At 40.0% G+C, this 20312-nt stretch overlaps 1 protein-coding gene across 1 annotated transcript in view; it reads left to right on the forward strand.

Moving 5' to 3' along the window:
- The window catches only part of INTS7 (integrator complex subunit 7), a 65726-nt gene extending 46431 nt beyond the window's left edge, over positions 1-19295 (forward strand). Inside the window, exons 12-20 of the mRNA XM_045838760.1 lie at positions 880-1017; positions 1874-2080; positions 4749-4943; positions 5497-5600; positions 7132-7200; positions 9191-9323; positions 13102-13200; positions 14472-14657; positions 17837-19295. Of these exons, the coding sequence (XP_045694716.1) occupies positions 880-1017; positions 1874-2080; positions 4749-4943; positions 5497-5600; positions 7132-7200; positions 9191-9323; positions 13102-13200; positions 14472-14657; positions 17837-18124 (1419 nt within the window). The 3' untranslated portion in view covers positions 18125-19295. The remainder of the gene's footprint in view (positions 1-879; positions 1018-1873; positions 2081-4748; positions 4944-5496; positions 5601-7131; positions 7201-9190; positions 9324-13101; positions 13201-14471; positions 14658-17836) is intronic.
- The last annotated feature ends 1017 nt before the right edge of the window (positions 19296-20312 follow it).

Raw genomic sequence — 20312 nt, forward strand, 5'->3', positions numbered from 1 at the left:
CAAGCCTATTTTATATTTAATTCTCCAGGGTGTATTCTGTAAAAGATTACCCCATTCATCATTTGCTATCAGGAAAGGGGTACTTTGAGGACCAAGTGTCAGTGGTCATGGGAATGATGTCATACAGTGACCACAATATGTATGGACCTTGTATATATCAACTTTGGAACACCATGAAGTAGTTAGCCAAGTTTTTTTTTTTTTAATTAAAGCAGCATTTTCAACTAATGCTTTTTATCCCTTTTTTTGTTAGTGCTACTTTAAGGCAGTTTTAAATTCTGAAATGTAATTTTTTTTAATGTAAAGAATATCACAATGAAAACCCTTGCATCTGTCACCTAGTTTAAGAAAAAATATTAACAGTACAGTTGAATTGTACCTCCCTGTGCACCTCCCTTCTCCTAGAGATAAGCACTGTCCTGAGTTTGGTATTTATCGTTCCCATGCATGTTGTTATATATTTACTACCTTAGTGTATGGATGAAGTAATGTGCACTATTATTTTGCATATTTTAACTTTATATAAATGCTGTCAAACTGCATGTAATATTTTGCATTTTGCTTATTTTTTCCTGTTTTGTTTAAATGTCTGTATTGAAAAGTGTCTTTACTTAACTCATTTCACTGCTGTGTAGTATTTCATTGTGTGATTTTATAATTTACCCATGTTTATCAGAATTATTCACTATTATAAACAGTTGTCTGAATAATGGAATAAATTGCCTGATAACTTTAAAGTGAAAAATTAATGTCAAGGGGGAAGAAATTTCCTTTTTGGTGGGCACTCTCTAGTTTTTCTCTCTTGTGGGGTAGAGTTATCTGTGCCATTGATAGCATTACATGACTTTTGAAATTGTCTTATGTCTTGCTCGATGTTAGGTGAGCTTGGCCACTGTGATTTTTGTCGCCAGCCAGAAAGCACTGTCTGCCGAAGTAAAGGCTGTCATTAAGCAGCAGCTTGAAAGTGTCTCCAATGGGTGGACTGTGTACCGAATTGCCAGGCAGGCATCCAGAATGGTATGTGGGGCCCTTCTAGTGAACTGTGCTGGTGAAAATGGCAGGTTACACACCTTAGATTGTAGGATTGTTACTCCTGGTCAAAACTGAAAAATAAAGATGGAAGTACTTCTCAGTCATGAATTGAAAGATGACGAAAGGAAGGACCTCATTACATTCCTAACGAGGTTTTGTGGAAGACAATTTGCCCAGGGACTGGGGGCTGGGGGATGTTTTTGGGATGATTGAAGAGCATAACATTCAAGCCCACCTTTTGCTGTGTGGCCCGGATCCTAACAGTCCCAGACTGATGGGGGTCCCTATTGTAGGGGAGTGAGGCACATGTTTTCATTGTTTCTCAAATGGGAGGAGGACCACTGCTGACTGGCCAGTTCTGTATTACACCCAAATGTCCCAAGCTTCAAGCATTGCAGGTCACTGAGCATCCCTGGTCCCCAGGCATTAAATGGCCCCATGTACCCCCCAACTACCCTGCCCTGCCAGAGGCAGGCACAGTATTCTTCTTGATAGTCACTTAATGAAACTTACTGGAGTTTCCCCCTACCTCACTCAATAGCTCGTACCAAATGACATACAGCAAGTATTTATATTTTCTGTATTTTGAACTAAAACGCTAGACTTAGGTTGTAGTTAATTCCATTTATTTTCTCTTGGAAGTGTTGTAGTAAAGAGTTGCAGGCATTAGGTTATGTAAAAGCAGCTAAGTATAACATATACTGATAAGATATTTAGACTGAATCTCAAAGAATTACATAATACGAGGAATGATTGTTATAGCATGTCCAAGAGTTGGGTTTGTCTTTTTGTTCCTAATTCAATTATAAGAACTTCATTACGTGCCATGATTTTTTTTTAGGGTAACCATGACATGGCCAGAGAGCTCTATCAGAGTTTGCTGACTCAGGTTGCCTCAGAGCATTTCTACTTCTGGCTGAATAGTTTGAAGGAGTTTTCACATGCAGAACAGTGTTTCACTGGGTTGCAAGAAGAGAATTATAGTTCAGCACTTTCTTGCATTGCTGAGTCTTTAAAATTCTACCACAAAGGGATTGCGTCCTTAACAGTAAGTCCTCTGAATTCTCCTTTGGTGATGATGGCTTGAGTGAGTATGGTCTCCCATCTCTTTTATTATTATGTTTTAACCACCTTGAAACATCTGCTGGTATACATATATATGGCAATATTAAAGTAATAAATAGGACATGGAAGTAGATTCTTAACTCCTCCCCTATCTCTTAACATTCGTAGATTGATGAGAGTTTATTATGTTGTTTTTATCAAATACCAGGAACCACATATGGAGAGGATTGTTGAATCTATGCAGAAGGGATAAATGGAAATAGGATCCTCACTTTCCAGAATCCTATTAGTAAGACCCCAACCTGGGTCACTACCACCATCAACATAAATCCCCACCCATCTCATACCTCACAGCTACTCACTAAGAAGCTAAAGTTGCTTGCTTTGTGGATAAAGAAGGAATTATCAAGGATGCTAGTGTCCCCCCTCCGTACCTTCCTATGCCAAATTAATAGTTGGCCAGCTACAGTTTTCATTTTCTCTGCCAAGAAAGTGAAGGGGTTGCAGAGAAGGCAGACACTTAACATTTCTTGTTTTCTTGAAATCAGTTATATTCCTAAAAAAGAACCTGTTCCCTAAAATGAGCATTTCTTATATTAGTGCGAAGACTTTTTTCCCCTTAAGAGTAAAAAGTTTATATAATCAACATTAAACATTTAAAGAATATTATTATACAACTTTTAAAGTTGTATATATTTAGATGGGGCCATAAAACTTTTTGGTAACTGTTTATGTACATTTATCACATAATCTAAAATATTTTTAATGGTGGTCCATCCTAAAAGAAATGCTTCAAAATAGAAAAAGAATAAACCGATGTCACAAAAGAGACAGAATATTCAGACTCCTGTGGGTACATATCTCTTGAAGTATGATTTTTCTGGTTAGGATCGATTGCTATTTTAAAATAGAGGCACCTCTCCATTTTAAAAAGTAGCATTGACTACTCTGATTATTTTCCTCTTGATTATTCTAGGAAAAGATTTTTGTTGCTCATATCAGGCTAATAAATGCCTCAGAAAATCAAAAGTTACAATTATTGGTTCTAATCAGTAGTAGAATTACTTCATTTTCTGTTTTATGTGGAACAGAAAATTATTAATCATTCAGTACAGTAAATGCTAAAGACTGTGAAACAGGCCCACGAAACTCTGAGGCAGGTAGAATTAATATGAAAACCCCTGTTGAATATTCCATAGCCTCATAAGATTGGTATGGTTGTGTGTATTAACGAGGTTTGGGTAGTAATTCAGGACTGAAGTCTGACGTAGGAGACAGACAGAAGGCCCTTGTCTTAGTCTCCACTTCGCCATTAACACATTGTGACCTGAGACACGTTTTCGGGCCTCACACCATCTCCCTTTGGAACAGAGTTCTTTTATTCAGCTGACTGCAAGCACGCGCTGCTTGTGGATTACAAACAGATAAATACATCAGGAAATGATTCTCCATTTGCGAATAGTCTAGAGGGGAAGGCAGTACAGTCCTTACGATCATTTGGCACTTCCCACGTCTCTGATTGTACGATACACCATTAGGGTTTATTTTTTTTTTTAAGGTTTTATTTTTAATCTTTTCATTTCGCAAGTGTGGATCGACACTGGCTTTCCGTCTTTTTAACTGAGAGCATGTGAGTATGGGCTGCCCCTTGTCCTCCCTGACACGTGAGTGAGCTGACCTGAGATTGTTCCGCGATGAGGCTTACTATATAGCTTTTACCTGCTTCAGCCAAGCTGAACACGAGAAGGTCAAAATTCTGTGCTTATGGGGACCCTGTAAGCCATGTTGGGTGTCTGACTTCCCAACACAGGGATTAATGATAGACCTACCTTGCTTCTTAGGAATAAAAATTCTGAAAGGTGTTTGTGTTCATGTTCTGTGCTAGGTGACAGATTATCACAGAGTTTGTAGCTGAAAGCAACACCCATTTAGCATTTCAGCTTCCATGAGTCAGAAGTCTAGATACGGCCTCTCTCCTCGGTCGACGTTGCCACCAAGTTACAGTGAAGGCGTCAGCCAGGGCCAATCTTAATGCAGCTCAAGGAGGCTTAGGGTCCTTAAATTGGTGTAGTTATTGGTAGAATTTATTTCCTCACAGCTATAGAACTTGGGGGAGCTTTAAGGCCAATAAGAGAAGTGCTCACCTTCAAGACCCTCTTTTTTTTTTTTAGAATTTTTATTTTATTTTATTTAAATTATTGCAGTACAATTTTCTATCTTTTACTAGCCCCTCTTTTAATGGGCTCACCAGATTAGGAGAAATCCACCCAAATAATTTCCCTTTTGGTAAATATAAATTTAACTCATTAAGGACCTAAATTCATTACCTTTGCCATACTTCATTAGATAGCAGCAAGTTACAGGTCTGTCCACATTCAAAGCGGAAACATTACACAAGGTGTGAATACCAGAGGGGTGTGAATCAGGAACCATTTTAGCATTCTGCCTACAACAGTGGATTTTTAATTTATTTTTTCTCTTTATTATGTATTGAATAGATATATATTTACATATTTTATGTAGGGTATCTGAAAAATAAAACAAATGTCCAGTTAGGAAATGAGATATTATTGCCTTCAAAACTTGTTGATGTACTTGCACAATCTTGCTGCTGTGTTTATTTTATCTTAAGTATATCTTTTTTTCCCCAGGCTGCCAGTACACCACTGAATCCTTTAAGTTTTCAGTGTGAATTTGTGAAACTCAGGATTGACCTTCTACAAGCCTTCTCTCAACTGATCTGTACCTGTAATAGTCTAAAGACGAGCCCTCCACCAGCAATCGCCACCACAATTGCCATGACCTTGGGGAATGACCTCCAGAGGTGTGGCCGTATCTCTAATCAGGCATGTCTCAACTTTATTTTCAGTGCAGTTTTTATTGACACTTTAGAGGTTTTGAAGTTATTTGTGACATAAAAAATCCTGTAATTTACAAATCAGTGGTTTGACTCATAGATATTAAACCTCAAATGCTTATTAGCTCATCTGTTTTGCCAAAAATAGGCTGATGTCTTATTAGAATGACAAAGTGATTGATGATGTCTCACTAAATGCTACATGTTTATATAAAGAGAAAGGACATACATTTTAAAGAAACCTTGCAGTTTCTTTAAATAACTACGTTAATTATTTTAGCATAGCTTGAGCTAAAAATGTAACCTTTTTTATTTGTTTCTATACATCAGATATAAATTACCATAATTTTGTGCACATTCGTGGTTTTATTTGCCCTCTGTTAATTTTATTTAACAAGGTTTATAAAAATGAGTGGAATGAACATGAACATTTTTAATATTTTTTAGATAATTTTTATGGTTTGACTGTTTAGGTTTTCGTATTTATACAATAATGATAGCATGTTTATATATCATAATTGATGTTTTTTCCTTCTTTATAGATGAAGCAGTCCATGGAAGAATTTCGAAGCCTTGCTTCCCGATACGGGGATCTTTATCAGGCATCTTTTGATGCCGATTCAGCAACTTTAAGGAATGTAGAACTGTATCCTAAACTTGTTCCAATGTGTCTTCTTCTTTTGCAGTATTTTTTAATGTAAATACCTCAGCTGTACCTGACTAAAATATATATATTATATATTCAGACAAGCCTATAAATTTATTATAAGTAATAATTTTCCCTTTGAAATCGATTATGAGCAGTAGAATTTTACTTTTTAACTTGAACTAGGCTCTTTCAAAAAATGGTGACCAGTGGTGGTCTTTCTCCACCTTTAGGAAGAGCATTCAAAACCCAGATCCTACCAGTGTTGCATGCTTCGTGCACCTTGGAGCCACAGCAGACAGCCCAGAACATCTTCCCACAGGGGAACTGTTTTGTGCTTTGTCTCACCTTCTTATCTTCATAGCTGACAGCATCAGGTCCCATCGCCTTTATTAATGATCTAGTAAATAGTTTCAGTTGTCACATTTGTTCCCTGAGTGCTCTTTAAGGTCTCCATATTTTCTTGTTAGCGGCCTCAAATCCTTTTTGAGAAAAAGGAAGAGTTAAATTGTTGGGTTTTTTTTTAAGTTGTAGGACCTATAAATCAGTAGTTCTTGGCATTTCGGTTTTCTAATTGAAAACCTAATGAATGCTCTGGGCCCTCTCCCCTGAAAAATGAATGTACCCATATTTTGCCATGTATAATGTGCTCCTGCATATAATGTGTACCCACAGTTTTGGCCCAGATTTTCAGGAAAAAAATCTTGTGTTTTAACTTTTTAATTCATTTTTTATTTATATTTAGATACTCATTTTTTGTATTACAAAGGAAGTTTAGCATTTATTTTTGAACATATCGTTATTGCTTTCTAGAGTTACACTTCTAATGCATAAGCATAAATAAAAGAATTAAAAACATTTATATAGATATAGAATTAGTACTACCCATGTATAATTTGCATCCTTATTTTTCCCTCAAAAATTTGGGCAAAAAGAAGCATATTCTACACGGTAAAATACGGTAGCGCACATGCCCCTCAGTATCTGCACGGAAGGTCAGGCTCGTTCACAGATTCCCTCGGGTACCATTGTGGGGTCTACGCTGCTCACCACTGTTGTCAGCGTTTATCAGTGAAACCCCTATACCTATGACAGATGAAAAAACAGTTTCTGCGTCCCTGGCTGGTGTGGCTCAGTGGATTGAGTGCCTGGGTTGTGGGCCGGGTCCCCAGTGAGGGGCACAGGAGAGGCAATATTTCTCTGCCTTTCTCCCTCCCGTCCCCTCTAAAAATAAATAAATAACATCTTAAAAAAAAAAGAAACAGTTTCTGTGAATCATAGAGCCTGTTGCTTGGTTTCCCCCTCTCCGATTAGGCAGCATCTGAAGTACCCTTCCTGGTACAGAATTTCAGGATCACTATTTCAGATACCATGTCTATTTTTTAAAAGGAAAAAATAGAGCCCCAAACTGTTCTAATTGATAAATATGCTTCACTAAAAATATCCTCACCTTGACTTCTTTAATATTCAGTTAATGTAAAGTCTATAGTGGATTTTTTTATTTTCAGGCATAACCTTAACATTCATCCAGACAGCAGCAGAGCTGCTTACTGATATCTCATGCAATAGAGGCTCTGATTTTGGATCCAGAATCCGCAAGGTATTTCTAATAATAGTTTTCATTAAAGAGCACTTTCAAATGTGTTTTCTTACCTAATTATCACAGCAGTGTTTTGGAAGAGGTATCAAAGGGAAAGAAAAAAAAATACCAAAGGAAGAACCTCTCTAGCATTTGTCTAAAGTCACGTAGTTAGTAACAAAACCTGGAGTTTCTGACTGTATTGTTTACTCACTTCCAACTCCTAATGTCTCAGCGTGGACTTGGAAAAATAACTGGGAAGAAATTCATTGAATTTGAACATTTTCTTCTCATATATTGTAACTAAACTTTGGTATGAAAAATTGAGTTAATAATATAATTAAACTTGAGCTTGAAATTTTTCCTTTGGTTTCCCAAACAAAAAAAATTCCTATTTTTACTTTATTAAAATTCTTCTCCCCTCCCCCATCAACTAATTAATTATTCAGATATTTTTACAGAAGAATAACACATTGGTTTTTCCCATTATAATATACTGTCTTGGGCTGTGCATTTTCAGCTGTCTGGTTTCAAATCTTGAAAAGCCTATGGTTCCAGGATCAGCTTTCTCAAAGAATATAATCAACAGTGCATTTTAAATTTCTCTGCTTTAAAACATTGACTCACTATTTCTTTTCAGGGCTATACCAAGTTCCTTGCCTTCTCTTTTAAAGTACTGCTTAATCTCAGACTAGCCAACTTGGCAGTTTTTCCCCCCACTTATCTATTTTAATATTTTCATGACATGCTAATTTTTACTTGTATGTTTATTTATCCTTCTTGCATCTGTTTATTTTCCCTAGTCTGCAGTGTTCAACTTGCGGGGTTTTTTTTTTTTTTTAACAAGCTTCTCCTTTTTAAATTTGAAGATGTTCTTAAACCTCCATATTTTTCATAGTCTTTGCCAATTAATTGATACTTCAGGTCACGCCATTTCTCATTGTACAGTGCTCATTTAACTACTTAGAAATCTGGTGTCATTGTGCTGTTGGTTGATATAATAGAAATTAGTGTTTTTCTTGATTAACTTTTTATCAGAGAGAGAGGCACATTGTCAGCAGGGATGGGGTGAGGGGAGTTATCTAGCCCGCTTGCAGTGGTGCTCTCTTACCTGCTCCCCTTCCTACCGCTTTTCTTCACTCTTTTCCACCCCCTTTTATCCTGCAAGCCCATTCCCCTAACCTGTGCCCTTCAGAGAAATGAAAAATTGGGGAAAAAGCTTGTACTTTGAGGGAGAGGTCTTTGAGTTTTATTTACAATAGTGTATAACTACAAGGAGTAGATTCCTTCTAAAACTTCTTGATAGTATATATTTTGTGCCTTCTGAGTAAAGAAGGACATACCAGTAAAAAGAACCCCAAGAGAGTGATGTACGACATTGATATTTCACTGTAGTTTTTACAGAAATCTGTGTATTTCATAGCTTAGAAGGTGTTTTTTGGGAGAAGACATCTTGTTTTATTCAACTTTGTACCTCTGGCAGCTAACGTAGTACCTGAGCCGGTGTTGCAGTAAATGTGGGATAGAATGGGCGAGGTGTTTGTAATCATGACTGTTGTTATCTGCCTTATACCAGCGTTCAGGATTATTAGGAGAAATTATTTTGAGATGCTTGTTCATTACATTTTTCTATTTAGCTTCTTATTCAATCTGTCATGATTTCTTTGTATTTAACCTTTATTTCTACTGCCTACAAAATAAGTGTATGACTACTACAGGGACGAGTTTTAATACTTTCATACTGCCTAACAACCAGAGTGGGAAAGACATGTATGCAGTTTGAAGTCAGATCTGAGTTTGATTTCCAGCTTGTCACTTACTAGTTATATGAGACTGAAGTCAAATGACTTAACCTCTCCAAGCCCCAGTTTCCTCATCTGTAAAACAGAATTAACAGTGTGTACTCCATTATTTTAAAAATGAAGTGAAAATGTGTGTAAAGTGCCTGATGCATTTAGACATAACATAGTTACTGCTGTGGTTGATTAATTGGTACTGATTTTAACTTCAGTTTCCAGGAGTATGGATCTACTGGAGCAGCCCATGCTGACAGTGAATATGAGAGGAGAATGATGTCTGTGTATAATCATGTTTTGGAGGAGGTGGAATCACTCAATCGGAAATACACCCCTGTTTCTTACATGGCAAGTTGCATTTGTGTTACTGAGTTGTTACTATGTGCAAGTGGGTTTTTACTCATCTCTGGTACGTACTGTGGGACTTCAGCAAGTCAGCCTGTCTCTGCCTGTTTCCTCTGTGCCGTTTTTGTGACAGGTTAATACAGTGGGCACCTCACAGCACTGTGACACGGATGAAATGAGAAGACGATCCATGAAAGCACTTAGCACATCTGTAGCTGCTACATAGTCACATTAAGATGTCAAATCTGCTCTACCGGAATGCAGATTTGATTGCAGAAACTTCTTTTCTTTTTTAACAAGTTAACTGAAGTTGTAATTGTTCTCAACCCTAGCTATGCGTTAGAATCACTTTAAAAGCTTTTTAAAAAGTACATCAGTATGCAGGCCCCACCCCCAGACCAATGAACTCTGAATCTGTGTAGTTAAGGCCCAGGCACTAGTGTTTTTAACAGCTCAGTTCCCAGGAGATTCTCTCATGCTGCCAGGCTTGAGAACAACCACGGGCCATTTGATACCGAAAGAACTGGGCTTGTTATCTGACTGGCAGTAAATCAGTTCTGCGAGGTGATGCCAATGACACCGTTTAGTGTACCTGCCCGCCTTTCCCCTGCTGAATCTCTGCTGCCTCTGGCACTGTAGATCACTCGCTCTTTATTCAGTCTTGTTTCCTGACTTCCCAGTTACAGGGCTGATGGACATACTCTCACCCAGATTTTCTCCTCCGTGTCTGGCCAGTCTCCAGTGTCTTAGCTCAGAATACTGTAGCTCCTGGAACAGAATACAGTAGGTTTGGTGGCTTAAGTAGCAGACATTTCTTTCTCACAGTTTCAGAAGCTCAGAAGTCCAGGGTCACTTTTTTAACCAGCTAACTGGTGCCAGCCAATTCAGTTCCTGGTGAGTGCCTTTTTGCTGGCTTTCAGGCTGCCTCACTGTGTCCTCACATGTTGTCTAGAGCACTGGTCTCTTTCTTTTTATAAGGCTACTAATTCCATCATGGGGGTCCCATCCTCATGACTTCATCAAAACCTAGTCACTTTCCAGAGGCTCCATCTCCAAATACCAACATACTGTAAGTATGAGCTTCACCATATGAATTTGGAGAAGGCATGCATATTCAATCCACAGCACTGTCTTTGAACTTTACTACTTAGAGAGTTTCTCTTGCCCTGCTCACACATTAGATGCTGATATTCCCCATAGCTCTCTCCTGGTTCCTGCTCTTCTCATTCTGGACTCTTGCTGTTTATCAGGTATTTTAGAAGAAATTGGCAGGATATGTTGTTAAAGAGTTAGATTAGATTTTAAGGACAGATGCTTTCTTTGACATAGAGCTTCCCATGTAAGGTCATTAGTACATATTCGCTGAATTGATTGACACAGGTCTGATGCTCAGATTGGCTGCTAAGGGAGATTGAAAAGGTTATCTTTGAAGTAAATATACACATCTGTGTGAGATGTTGATTAATTAAATTATTTTTTTAAAGATTTTATTTATTTATTTTTAGAGAGGGAAGGGGGGAGGGGGGAGAGAGAGGGGGAGAGAGAGAAACATCAATGTGCAGTTGCTGGGGGTCATGGCCTGCAACCCAGGCATGTACCCTTACTGGGAATCGAACCTGGGACACTTTGGTTCCCAGCCCGCGCTCAATCCACTGAGCTACGCCAGTCAGGGGTGAGAATGGTGTCTTTTTACCCAGGAACAGCCTGAGGTCACTTGGAGTCCTCTAAGTTTGTTGTTCACAGATGTTTTCTTTCCTTAAACACTATTGTGCCATCAAAGGTTCCCTGCAAATGCTTCCCATATTTCTTGTTGCAGGAAGATGAATAGTGTTGTTTTAGCAGTTGAACTTGAAAAAATACCAGACCCAATGCCTTTAAATGGGTGTTGTCACTCTCAAGTAATACACCTGGTATTTTTATTACTACTAGTAGTCTGTCGGGCATAAAATATTCAATAGCCTGAAACCAGTGAGGAGTAGATTCTTCTGTCTTTCAGCCTTATTGCCTGATTTTTCAAAAATGTTTAGTGTAGTCAACTAGGTGACAATCTACTTCACAGGTGGCAAACAAAAGGCCCACGGGCCGAATCCGGTCCTCCACCTGGTTTTATCCGGCCGGAACCTTGTTTATGCCCTGCACAGCACCGAGCTCTTGCTTAACTGTTAAGGAGTAGTTACATTTATCCAGTCCTAAAATCACATTTGGCCCTTTGAAGGCAACCTCGAGGCTGATGGGGCCCCCGTGAAAATGAATTTGACACCCCTGGACTGGAAAGCAGGAGCTTGAAGGACAGACAGCACACTGTGTAGTGAAGGGTTTTCAACCTGTGGTGCTTTGAGGGGCGGGGGGCACCGAGAGGGGCGTAGGCTGAGGAGGGATGGTAAACCGAGCAGGAATGCTTCTGGGTGCCCCAAAGTTTAAGTGTTGTGTTGGGGCTGTAGTTTTTTTGCTGCTGTTTGCAAATCATTGGTGAAGTGAAACAAAAATCACTGAACTAAGTAAAGCATCAGGCAACCTAGGTTCTAGTTCCAGCTTGTTCCATTACCTACTTAGGTAACCTGTACCATCATCAAATAGAGGGTGATTTTTAAAACAGCTTTGATGGTCCTGGCCAGCTGGTTAGAGCATCGTCCTGTTACTGAAAGGTTGCACATTCAGTTCCTAGTCAGGGCACATACCTAGGTCACAGGTTCAATCCCTGGTGCAGGCGCATGCAGGAGGCAACCAATTGATGCTTCTCTCTCACATCCATGTTTCTTTCTCTCCCTTCCCCTATCTTTAAAAGCAACGAAAAAATGTCCTCGGGTGAAGATAAAGTATGTGTACACACACACACACACACACACACATAAAATAAAATAGCTTTGATGCTTTCATGGGTGTATAATTACCTCCATACCCATCAAGTTGTATAACTTCAATATATACAGCTTTTGTATGTCGTCGTATATCAGTAGAGTAGGTTTTTTTTTTTAATGTGCAAGCAGGGTTTATTAGTGATATGTTCTCATGGAAGAGGACAGGTCTTGCTGAGATGGGAGTTCAATAGAGTAGTTTTAAATTAAGTAAGTAATCTTTGAACCCCTAAATTCTGGTTCTATGATCCTTTTCAGTAAGACTCAAATGATTTGGTCTAGTGTTACTATTACTCTGCAGTAAATGCTGGGATTTCAAAACTCAGTTAAGTTTGTGAAATAGACACTAGAAATAAGGTATTTTGTTAAAGTTTCAGAATTCTGTAGAGTTGGACTATATAGTTGTCCTTAATCTGAATTCTGGTAAGATTTCACCATCACCCACTCTGTGGGACCTCATGGCCGTAGTGTCAGCGAGCCGCCCTGTGGAAACGATGGATGAAACCAGGCAACTCAAAGCCGAAGTTCCGCGCGGGAGTTGGTGTCAGCTCTCGGGTGCCAGTGTGCTGCTCTGGCTTCTTTACCGTATGCTCTTCCTCGTGCTTTGCCATACTTTATCAAACTGATAGTTACTCTCTATTTTAGGGTCATAATATGAGCAATGTGGATTTTCTCCCTTTTGTCATTTACTTTTTATTGAATGTACTACTTCAAATTAAAGTAAAAATCTATAATTGTACTCCATAACGTGAGTGATTTGGCAGATATTCACAATTTCTAGCTATTATGACGATTTCCTGATTGGTGATATCAGTATTGATTTTGTAGTAGTCTGTGAGCTTTCGTAGAAACTTCTTCCTGAATGTACCATTTGTTGATGAAATTTGGAAATTTATTTTTATTTGATTTGGTTTTTTTCTCCCCAGCATACAGCCTGCCTCTGCAATGCCATCATTGCTTTGCTGAAAGTTCCTCTTTCATTTCAGAGATATTTTTTCCAGAAACTACAGTCTACCAGCATCAAGGTAATACAGGAAGAATGCTAAGGTTAATATAGATCAAAAACCCAGCTATCTTAATGGGATGTAGCTCTAGTTCCGGATCTGACCTTTGGTTTTAATAAAACTTACCTCTTTAGTTATAAGCCTTTCCTCCCTTTACCAATTGGTTTGATGAAGGGAATGGAACACCTGCCAGCACCAAGTGCAGTGAGGCTGGTGTTTGGGTCCCTGGAGCTCTGTGCCTTGGCTCCCCACTCCGAGAGCATGTGCTTCGAGTGAAACCAGTCCAGCAAAGACATGGCCAGTCCTACCTCCAAAGCACTTTCATCTTTGAATAACAAGTTTTGAGGAGCTGGCTAATGAATAGAATTAGTATTTTTAAATATTTAAGCTACCTAAAATTTGGAAGCTATTTTTGATTCAAGGAATTGAATTGTTAGGAAAGGGGGAAATTGTCACTTCTGAGAGATTTCCTGGATTATCCCTGTCAGAAAATGTCTTCAGTACATTATGGCATCCATCCAAATGCTTTTGATTGCAAATAACAAAGTAAGCCATTTCAAATGACCTGAATAATAAGGAAAATCGATTAAGCAAGAAGTCCTAAGGTAACAAACAGGTCTCCAGAGCTGATTAATTCAGCCGTTCAACAGCATTATCAAAAAGACCCAATTTTTTTCCATTTTTTTATGTAGCAAGATTTGAGCTTTCTGTAGTTGAAGTGGATTTTTAATTTTTTTTAAAGAAAAACCACTCTAATTAAAAAGATTTAAAATGTCATTTGGTTCATTTGTGGAAAATGACTTTTATCTTATGGAGACTTGGTTATAGATGTAATCCTAGAATTTTAAGGTCATTTGCATTTGAATTTAGTCCATTTAAAATAACCTAAGACCAAAGAGACAGCCGCTGGACATGAAAATTTACATAGTTTATTTCCCTACTGGAATTGGTTCATTGTCCAAGAAATACCTTTCCACAGAAAGTGGGACAGCAGTGCCTTTGTTATTCTTGAATCTTCTGTTGCACTCAGAAGAACTGGGGCTGGGCCCAGTTTATTTTATTAGAGAAAAATAAGGCAATGGGTATTTAAAAGGAGGCACTAGCAACAAGGAACCCTTGACTCCTAAGGCTTGTCTGTCTGGTTGTCCCAGCGCAGTGGGGTTTGGGGGTGTGTGTGTGAGAGAGACACACACACACACACACTTGGACCCATAGCAGCGACTAGCACAGACATGTGTTGGAAAGAAGCCCGTTCTTGGTGGTCAGGGTTCATTTTGATGTTGTTGTTCCAGCTCGCTCTGTCACCGTCCCCCCGGAACCCCGCAGAGCCCATTGCCGTCCAGAACAACCAGCAGCTGGCGCTGAAGGTGGAGGGAGTGGTTCAGCACGGCTCGAAACCAGGACTCTTTCGCAAAATTCAGTCTGTCTGTCTGAATGTTTCCTCCACGCTACAAAGTAAATCTGGACAAGACTACAAGGTAATTAAATCTGTAAGACTACAAGCAGAATTATGATGTGATTTAATCAACTTGTTGATGGAAGTTTTCTAGTGTTTTTCATGGGTAAGCGGATTGCAGTTCCACCTCCCCAGGGATCAGGTGCACATGAGCTGAAAGCACATACTGGGGTTTGAGGGGCTGATAATGGCACTTGTCTTCCCTTCCTGAACCATTTGATAGACCAAACATCCAGGCAGACAGAGACCAGGTGATGAGTGTTGTTATTCTTAGAGCCCAGGCACCTGGCTGTAAGGACTTCTGGCCTTGTCCCTCAGTTGAATTTTCCCACTCGGCCCCAGCAAGTGCACACAAAGCCTGCTCCCGTGACACCGGTGGCAGGGAGGAGCACTGGAAACCCAAAGAAGGAACAGAGACGATGCTTAGCTCCCCACACCCAGTTCCCACCCCGAAACTTAACAGTCAGTGGGATCCATCACCCGCTCTGGAGCCCAGCGCTGTGCAGCTAATGAAAGGTCCTTTCACACCGAGGGAAACATCACGAGTGGGGAGTAAGTGTCTCCCTAGTGTCTCTGCCCCCAAAAGAACACATTTATTTATTTTTCTCTATTTTAAGTAAATTTTAGCATTTTCCAAAAAAGTACAGCATTGACGTACAGCAGTCAGCTAAGGTAAAAACTTTCCTCATGGCTATAACCCTAGTGGTCACTGCTTTGAGAATCATGAGATACGTTCACCAAAGTCATGCTTGCTTTGTCAGCCAAAGCTATGATTCTGAGTGAGTGCCCATGAAATACCAGTCTTCCAGACGCAGAATGTTGCTTCCTTTAGACGTCTTTTTCTGCTCTGCGGTGGTTTATTCACAGTGCCTGGAGCAGGGTATCACGCCCACAGTTGTATGAGCAGAGTTGCTCAGGAGCTCAAAGTGCTCATGTCCAGGTTTATTGGGGGCATGCTTGAACTGAGGTTCACGGCAAGGAAAGGGGTGTGAGTAAAGATAAGAAGAGAGCATTTTATTCTCTTGTGGTTTTAGGCTAAAAAAGCCAAGGGGCAATCTGATTTAAGCCATCATCACTTTCTTTACTTTGGTAATGCACTCTGGCACTCTTCACTCCGTCTGATAAGGCTCAGCCTTCATTCTCTTCTCCTCTTTGATTTTCATGACCCAAAGCATGGTGCCTTATGTAGCTACTCACTAGAAACTTGGTGACGAAAAAAAAATCATTTACTCTATTTAGAGTACAACAGCTATGTTTGGGTGATCTCTCGTCTCAAAAAATCGTAGTGAGAATTTACATAGGTAACTGCAGCTCTCTCCTCACTTTGCATTTGAAAGAACAGTAACCATGATTCTGTCCCTTATATATAATGATTTCTACTATGAAGAAAAAACACATTCACACTGAGAAGTGCTGGCCTTCTGCTTGCCAACCTCTCTCTCGAGAGGCCCTGACTAAAGTCAGGAAGCTGATGTAACAAGCCATGTTGTCCATGATGGCTTCGTAACATTACCTGCAGTGAGTTTGCAACCTAAAATGCAGCGCCCACTTAGAATCATGAGGTCCTTTTTCTGGTCCTTTTAAGGAAGTTCTTGTTTGATTGGCACATTCTTTAGGAAAATGAAAACCCTGCAAACGTCGAATGTGCAAACAAAAACAGAAAAGACCTATAAATAACTCCAAGATCTTGAATGGTTAGTGACTTTGTTTCATTAATGTTACAGGTAATGACTGTGGAAAACTGATGTGGTAACTGCTTATTGAGACAAAGCCTGAGGGCACATTTATATCATTAATTGCACGACAGAAGTACACATAGACGTACAGCAGTGCTGTCAAATACTCATTAAGCTTACCTTTAGATGCACCCTCAGAAAAAGTGTCTCCCTGACATGCCTCACCTTGGGTAGAGGTAGGCTCACACCTTGTCTTTGAAGGACAACAGCAAGAGTGTCTGTCTAGCTGAACAAGTGAATGAACCCATAAATCTGGGCTTTACAGTGTATTATATCACCCTTCTGAACAAGACACTGAATAAGTGAGTGGTGTGCAAGTTCTGAAGTTAATTTAATTCTAAAGTTAATACTAAAGGAGGGAAGGATCATTATATTACTTAAGAAATACAAAAGGAGACTAGCTAGGAGGGAGAAAAACCTAACTTGTATATACTAAGTGTTACATTCTTTTCAGTCTGTTATATTTTAAACTCCCTGAAACAGGTGGTTGCTTCCTGTTTTTTCAGAATGTCTTTTCGTAGACTAAAGAAATGGGAGTTAGAGTTGGGATCTGCTAATAGGTATAAGGGAGGGAAAATTCCTCTTTTATCCTCTGAGGGCCTCCAGTTGGGCCTAACATTATATTGACATTAAGGCAGATTAACAGGAAAACAGCATACAAATGTTATTAGAATTTTACATGTAGATGGGAATCTCCACAAGAGAACAAAGACCCAAAGAAGTTACCAGAACAGAAAGCTTATATACCTTTGGACACAGAAATGATAAGTTCATAACGAAATGACAAGACAAAGGATTTGGGGCATTAAATTGTGAGAAGGTGACTAGGACATCCATCAGGGCAGTGGGCCAGGCCAGTGGAAGATAAGGTTTATTTTAGTAGATTTGTTTGTGCAGATCCATTACGGCATCAATGTCCAGTCTCGGAGAAGGACGCGCTTCTCTTCCTGGTATAGGGAGGCTACCTCCCTTGTGGGAAATTCTGTGGCCTGTTTTAGGTAAAAAGGGGCAGGTCCAAGAGCCCTTCTTGCATTTGTTGTTTCTCAGGTACCTTTAGCTCAAGGTAATCAGGATGCCAAAGCAGTGTGTTTTGGGGGTGGTGAGTCCCGAACTCCTTCACCAGGGAGAGAGGCCAGCCAAGGAAGGGGTTGACCGAGGCTCTGGGAGCTCCTCCTTCCCAAGGAAGGGTGGCGAGGAGTCGGGTCACTCCATAACCAGGAGCGTAGGCTCTGCAGCTAGCCTACCTGGGCTCAGAGGCCAGCCAGCTCCACCACTGATTCCTGAGTGACCTTGGAGAAATTACTTAAATCACTTAACCTCTCTGCCTCAGTTTTCTTATCTATAAAGCAAGGATAGTAATTGTACCTACCTCTTGGTTGTTTGCATGGATTAAATAAGCACTTAGGCAGGGCCTAGCTCAATAAATGTTAGCTATTGTTGTTATTTAACAATTCTTCTATTCCAGATACCCATTGACAATATGACCAATGAGATGGAGCAGAGGGTTGAGCCTCATAACGATTACTTTAGTACTCAGTTTCTGTTGAACTTTGCTATCCTGGGAACGCACAACATTACAGTGGAATCTTCCGTGAAAGACGCCAATGGCATTGTATGGAAGACTGGTCCCAGAACCACCATATTTGTAAAATCCCTGGAAGACCCTTATTCCCAGCAAATTCGCCTGCAGCAGCAGCAAGCCCAGCAGCCGTTACAGCAGCAGCAGCAGCGAAACGCCTACACGCGGTTTTAACCACAGGACGAGTGCGCGACGGACCTCACAGGGGTTGGTTAAATTGGCAAAGAGACTTTGCTTTTTCTCATGGATTAAGATACGAGAGTTATGATGTGGAGTCCATGTACCCACTCGTTTCTATAATGTAATATTACATTCTGAAACAATGTGGTTCTTTTTTCTTCTTAAAAATTTCATTTGAGAAAAACTGGGTTCCTAACCAGAAAGATTTTTTCCCTTTTCCTTTCACCAGGTTCTTTATCTCATATTTAACGTTTGCATTCTTACATTATTCTTTTATTGTTGCTGAACATTTTCCTTTTCTTTTAAGCCACATGTTGGGATCACTGAGTCAGTAAAGTTGACTGCTTCTTAGCAAACATACCACTTGCGGCCTGACCCCCACCTCTGACTCCGAGCTGAGCCTCGGGAGGCTCTGACCAGTACGTGCGGCGGTGGAAACTGAGTCCTCCCATGGATGGACGTGAAAGTGTCTCCTGACCGTCCCTTCTTCCAGGGTGTGAGAGCGGGCACACGACACCCGCAGAGTCGAAACGCCCCGCTGTGTGATTTCAGCTCCTTACCTGTCGGTTCTGTGCTAAAGCAAACTTAATTTATTGTTTTGGTATTTAACTGACCAAAACACAGCTTACAATTACATAGAAAGATTGGACATTAACAATTTGTGTTTTCGAATAATACATGTGACTGTGTGAATGTCTTACATTTGTTTCTAAGAGTGAAAAAATTATTCACATTTAATTTCTTAATGTTTTGAGGTAGGAGGGCAGATCTTTGATTGGTTTAGCTTGTTCTCGGCGAGTTACATGATGCCAGTCTAGACCGACGGGAGAGGATACCTCTTTGTAGCACAACCTCAGTCAGTGGGGATGCTCAGGGAATAGAAATTCTGGGTAGCCAGAAATCCCCTTTTTTCTATTTCAGTACTGGTTGAAAACCATGATAAAATTATATACTTTCTTGTCTTAATGCAGTATACTAGATACACTTTCACTGTTCTTTATTGACTGGGGATCAGTCAGCTCTTCGGGATCAGCGTCTCCAAGCGTCGGGGATCATGGCACTGAGATACCCATGGGGTGGGCACCGGGGTTCAGAGCAGCTCCTCAGATGAAGCAGGCACATTCCTTGGAAGTTTCTTTTTAAAATAAATCTCTCGATTCCTTTGCTTGTGTTTGCCTTTTTCTCTTTAAAGTTGACAATAGTTCAAATGAGGGATGGAGTTTAAAGGAAAAAATGAGGTTTGCGTTTTATTTTCTTATCACACATGGCCTATGTGGGGGTGACACACAGAAGTGACTGACAACTCAGGTCCCTGTAAGATCACTTGGCTTCTTGAACTGTTGTCACAGCGCAGTACATGTCACTGCTAACAGCCAGACCATCGTCACAAAACATGCAAGTCTGCTGTGGCCGCTGTAGGTGACACCCGTGTAGCTGTGGTCCCGTTGTCCCCAGTGCACAATATGCATGGCCGCGACAGCGTCTGGGAGTGTAAGCTTTAGGAAGAATTGCCAGCAGTGTGGAGGACGAGTGCAGGGCCCCTCCCTCGCTCTGGTACCGGTAGAGCTGAATCAGAAAGAAGGGGTTCCGCTCTGGGCCCTGATGAATGCACTCTGGGCCCTGGGGTGAGTCACTTCCTCTCCGTAGGCTTTAGTTTCTTTGTCTGTGGAGTGACTGAATCAGACTGGATTGCCCGACTGCAGTCCAGAGTTTTATCATGAGATGCCTGGAAGACTAAAAGCAAAAAAAATTTTTAAATGGGGGAAAAATATCTTTTCTCCCCCCATTAAATGGCTGTTTGTTTTCCAAAGGAAATCGTACAATGTTGATTTCAGATTTCTGGCAAGGCAGAATTCTCTAGAAAAGAAGCAAATCTTGGGAAGATAAGTTTTTGATAGGTCTAGTTATAGACTCTTTGATTTGATACACTGTAGGGCCCCTGGCACAAACCTGGAAAGGAATTGTGAAAATAAAAACATCCAGATAGTTCAGAGTATGAAAATAACTTTGTAAAAAAAAAAAGTCTACTTTATTTCAGTACGTCTATTAGATCCAAGATTGGGACTCTGACGTTATGTTTGGTATAATATCTACTGCATTTTTGGCATCAACTATTAAACAGTTACTTGTGGTGCAGGGAAACTTTATAATTTCAACACTAATGAAGGAAAAGAAAAATAAC

This window comes from Phyllostomus hastatus, unplaced genomic scaffold, assembly GCF_019186645.2.
Source record: "Phyllostomus hastatus isolate PE091 unplaced genomic scaffold, TTU_PhHast_1.1 phas_contig_283, whole genome shotgun sequence".
In the NCBI taxonomy this organism is placed as follows: domain Eukaryota; kingdom Metazoa; phylum Chordata; class Mammalia; order Chiroptera; family Phyllostomidae; genus Phyllostomus; species Phyllostomus hastatus.